This window comes from Hibiscus syriacus, unplaced genomic scaffold (genome assembly GCF_006381635.1).
Source record: "Hibiscus syriacus cultivar Baekdansim isolate YM2019G1 unplaced genomic scaffold, ASM638163v2 tig00111330_pilon, whole genome shotgun sequence".
Taxonomy (NCBI): domain Eukaryota; kingdom Viridiplantae; phylum Streptophyta; class Magnoliopsida; order Malvales; family Malvaceae; genus Hibiscus; species Hibiscus syriacus.
The window spans coordinates 2,117,082-2,122,014 of NW_024063059.1; the positions used below are offsets into that span (position 1 = coordinate 2,117,082).

Here is a 4,933-nt window from a genome sequence, read left to right on the forward strand (position 1 = left end):
CCATTAAAAAACTAATAGAACCGTTGATATGGTATTTTTTTTATTTTTTAGTGATGACATGACATGATAATATAGTAACACATCATCATCATCGTCAATTTTTCAACGTCATATGACCAAAATAAAATCAAAACTAAAAGTTAAAACAAAAATAAATTAGAATGACCAAAACATAGCAAAAGTGATAGTTTAGTACCAAATACGTAGTTTATCCTTAATAAAATGAAAAGGAGGTCCATAGAAATATAACATAAAAATCTTATACTAATTTTAAATGTAATTAGCTTTGGGTATATTATTATTATATCAAGAAATTGCCAACTACCTGCTTTTAACATAACTGGCTCTAGAAATAACTTATTACAAACAAGGTCGAAAATAAATAAACCAAGGCTGAAATTGCTTTCAACATTACAAACACTTCTTGGTATTCGCAACACATCAAACACAGAGCTTCCTTCATGGCATTGGGGATGATCTTCAGTGACGATTGGCAACACTACCATTCTCACAAGCAGAACAATCCCCATCCTTCTTCACATAAAATCTCCGATACATCAAATCGACTTCGGTCAGGTAGTATGTTCCAGGAGACAAAAGGCTACAATCTTTGCTTGTCACAAAATCCTTGGCTCCATACCTGTGCTCCATCAGCTTCATAGTCTTGACGAACTTCTCGGGGGAAAACTGCAGAAAGCACTTCTATTACAATCTTAAAATTCGAAAATCGTGCAGTAGAACTACCAATGAATTTTGCACTGTTGTATGTCTCTGGTTTTTTAGATATCTACGTGTGTATATTATATGACAAACAGTGCTTTTATCCATGCGATAACGAGACAGTGCAAGAATTACCTCATGCCTCGACTTCAATTTCCCACCGACATTCATCACCGTCGCAATGTTAGATAGGCTAAATGGATGTTGACCTTCCTGGAGTCGCAATGAGAACATCGTGGATGTCAAGCCACTTCCATAAGAGAATAATATCACCCGCTGTCCTGCCTGTGTTATTAAATATATCAGATGTAAATGGAAATAGAGCAGAGATTGCAGATTTTCATTTTTCGATCAAAAAATGATGAAACAATTACCAGTTCACTGTTTTTGTTGTGAATAAGGGATGCAAAGGCGGCATAAAGAGATGCGGTATACATGTTGCCGACTTGCTTTGGTATCAAGGTTGTCGGTTGCACCTTGGCATTGTAAAGGGCCTTAGAAACTTGTTGGGATGCCTGCAAATGCATGATAATGAATGGTGTCAGCATATATCAAACCTTACAACTGTTTCCAGTAGTGCAATTTTTTATGAAGCAATCAAATATGAATATAAAGTTCTGCTATACCAGTTCGCCAATACAGAATACACTAATAGATCAAGCATGAAAAATTAGATAAAACGGATATCAATTGAAGTTAATATGACCTAGTTTTTGTCACTTTGATGCTCCTAGGATTGATAAAAACTAAGAATTTTCATGAAAGTTTCAATAGACCACCTTCTCAAGATCCCGGCTTTGGTAGCTTTCGTCAGCGGTCAAAGTTGAAAATGGACCCAGCTTTTCTTTAGTAATGTCATCGACAGAACTACAAAATTATGTAAACCAGGTAAATAACACCAAACATAGAAGATACAGTAAAGAGAATCTTTTGAGGGCATCAAAGAAAAAGGAAAACCTGGCATTCCTCATGACGTCGTTGAACACCAAACGAGCAAAGCTTTTCTGCACAAGCTGTGGAATTTAAATGGAAAAAATTACCAGACATTTTTAAACTCCCATGATTAATTGAAAGGAATTTTATATCGATAACTGCTAAAAATTAGCTACCTTGTTATATGGGGAATGGAATACAAAGTAGGCAGCATCATAAAGGGAAAATTGCTTGCCCTCTAGTTTCTCATACCTGCAGCCACGTGTAGCGGCATTAGCAGAGAATAACTAAAATACAGTCCACGCTTATAAAGAAAACAGAATATATTGGCCAAAACGAAAAAACGGAAAATGCTTCGAGTACTTTTGCAATGACTTACTTGTGACAGAAATATTTGTAGCAAGTATCAAGAGCCATGAGATAGCATGTTTGAGAAAGTTTCCCATCAACAACCTACAGGTGCATGTCAATCGATAGAACCATTATAATTGTTTGCCGACACACTCATTTTGAAATTTATCCTTGAAACTTCATCATGCATAACTACTACTTCCAATAAAATTAGGGGTAAAAATTACTTTAGAGGCTATTAGGTAACATTACCGGATATTCACTAGCAAGGTTGGGCTTGTAAAAGTCATAGACATGGGACATATGGCTACCCCTAAATTTGCTTTCAAACACAATAGGAGCATCAGGTCCTATTAGCATGGCAATTGCAGCTGCTCCTCCAGTAGGCCGGGCAGGTCCTTCAGCATAGACCTGAAAAACAAAACAAAACTTGCCCTTATAATGGAGTGGAAAAAGATGGGGGAAATTTGTAGCCGGATATCAATTATTATGGAGTAATGGTACTGGGAATGAGCATACCGCACTGTCAGTACAAACAACAAGGCCATATCGTCCATCCCATGAACTACTTTCCACCCAATTGACACAATTGAATAGAGATGCAGTCCCTCCGTAGCATGCATTAGTTGAGTCGACCCCTTCAATGTCAGTGTTTCCATGTTTCTGTTTGTTTAACATAGGAAAAAAGCAAAGTGTGAAGAACGGGGCATTGATCCTAAATTGCACCCAAGTTTTCCTAAGAATTAAACAAAGCCTTACAAAACTGCAATTAAACAAACCAGAAATTTCAAATTATTCAATCTGAAATGTGGATTTTTCACTGATATAGCCTCTAGCTCTACTCCCTAAGGTGTCTATGAGTAATGATCCCAAGAAAAAGTTCAGTTCAGAACCAGCTGTGATAGGAATAGGATTAAAGCCTTTCAAAATGATCCCAAATAATGCTAGCAGCTATCATTTTCAGCAGGGGACAACTATCCTTGACATTTTACCAATCTAAGAGGAAGAAATGGACAACCATCCTAGATAAGAAATCATGATGATCGGGAAGAGTACCTCAAAGATTTGCATCAAGAAGGTCTTAATGGACTTGCTCTTGTCTATCACGGTCTCGCTACCAACTTCAAGACGACCAATTTGTTTGGGTTCAACCTTATACTTTGCAAGGAGTGAAGTAACAGCAGTCAAACTGCAAATCGAAGGTAACAAAGTAGTAAAATCAAAGTGTTCATCTCCATCATAAAATGCAATTGTTTTTCGTTGTATATACAACAGTCATTGTAGATAAAAAAATGAAGAATTCCTAACCTCATCGAGATAACATCTTCGACTTCAGTACAGAAGGCCATGCAATCTTGTCCAAGTCCAATAGTGTATTTCCCTTTACTAGCCCCATCATGAGCCTCCAATGCTTCCTGTTTAGTAGGGCAAAGAAAGGGATACGTTTAAAAAGTGATGGTAAAGTAATCAATCTCATATTGCATCAGTTTACTATAATCCAACCATAATTTGTGATTCTCCTTTGAAAGAAACAGCAACAAGGAGATCGTTTATGACAATTCCAAAAAAAAAAAAAGATTTCCAACCAAAAAGAAAAATAAAAGAATATCATTATAAATCCCAAACATTTGTTAATTAAAAAGTATTCATTCTACAACCAAGACAAGTATCTATAACCATATGATCTTGCAAACTAGAATTTTTCCAGAAAAAAAAAAATCCTAATTAACACCCACTATCCAGGTAAAGGATGACAAACAGTGAGGTAACAGACATGACAATTTAACTGCGGTTAAACTTCATCCAGGAATTTAAATAGCGGTCCGTCTGATATATAATGGTAAAGGTACAGCCTGAAAACGTTATTGCAGATACTGCAATGACCACAGTAACACCCGCTATTGTCCTATTGCCGCAATCAGAAATGCAACTAAAAACGTGACGGCAACCGTATCTAAATCCCTGATTTCATCGTATTATCGAGATTTAGAGGACCCCATAGAAAACTATTGGATGAACTTTTCAGATATACTAACAAAACTTAGGGGGAAAAACCCAGAAATAAAAAGAAAATTTGCAGGCAATCAAAATTCCTCTCCACTCAATTTTGCGCCTTCTTAAGATTAATAAACAATTTTTTTTCGGAAGTTCAGTTTATTCACCATAAACAAACAAAATAAATCGACCTTGTACTCATTTCCTCATTTGTCCCAGCTATCCAACCAAAACCCAGAACCCAGAAAATATTCATTAAAAAAATATCAGAAAGAAATGAAAAGGAAAAGACGAAATTACCTGTTGAACACAGGTAGGAGGGAAGTAGATTTCCATAGCCAGAATTCCCACGTTCTTAGCCATTTCTCAGTCTAACTAGCAACCAAAAGATCAGCTTCAACAACAACAACAAAAATAAGTTTAACGTTCTCTCTTTGTAAAAAAATAAAAGAGTATTTGGTCCCCGAGACTCGCAGAGAACCGTTGATGAAGAAATCACATGCGGTGTTTTCCAGTATTTATAGGCAAAGTGCAGACTTCATGAATTTGAAGTCCCCTTCCCATACTTGGAAATATTGCGTTCCCCTTTCCACCCTCTACTCTTTTCGTTTATTTACGGAGGCTGCCATCATGTCTGGTTGGAAAATGGTATTTTTCAGATTTTCTTTTCTTTCTTTCTTTAGCATTTCCTTGTTTTTTAAAATTTTGCCAGCGTTTAATTCTCCTCTTTGAAAGGGAAATGATCACGTGCAGCCCGGGTTTGATAATATAGTCGGTAGAAAAATAATGTTTTAAGTAATATTTTATTAGATATATTATTAAATTTAGTAAATCGTTTAATAATAATAAAATCGATATAAATAATAATATTTTAAATAATTTTTTATATTTTTTTATTTAAATAATAATCAAATCAATAATATTTTTTTAGTTA

The 4,933-nt window shown here is 35.5% G+C and overlaps 1 protein-coding gene across 1 annotated transcript; it reads right to left on the bottom strand.

Annotated features, from left to right (window-relative positions):
• Nucleotides 1–401: 401 nt before the first annotated feature.
• On the bottom strand, nucleotides 402–4,456 carry LOC120158534 (hydroxymethylglutaryl-CoA synthase-like). The gene is made up of 12 exons (XM_039169353.1): nucleotides 4,300–4,456; nucleotides 3,313–3,419; nucleotides 3,061–3,193; nucleotides 2,524–2,667; nucleotides 2,257–2,415; nucleotides 2,033–2,106; nucleotides 1,830–1,905; nucleotides 1,678–1,733; nucleotides 1,500–1,587; nucleotides 1,095–1,235; nucleotides 856–1,005; nucleotides 402–687 (listed from the first exon to the last, which is right to left on the bottom strand). Exons 1-12 carry the CDS (start codon nucleotides 4,360–4,362, stop codon nucleotides 481–483), a joined length of 1,398 nt encoding a protein of 465 aa, XP_039025284.1. The 5' UTR covers nucleotides 4,363–4,456; the 3' UTR covers nucleotides 402–480.
• Between the last annotated feature and the right edge of the window lie 477 nt (nucleotides 4,457–4,933).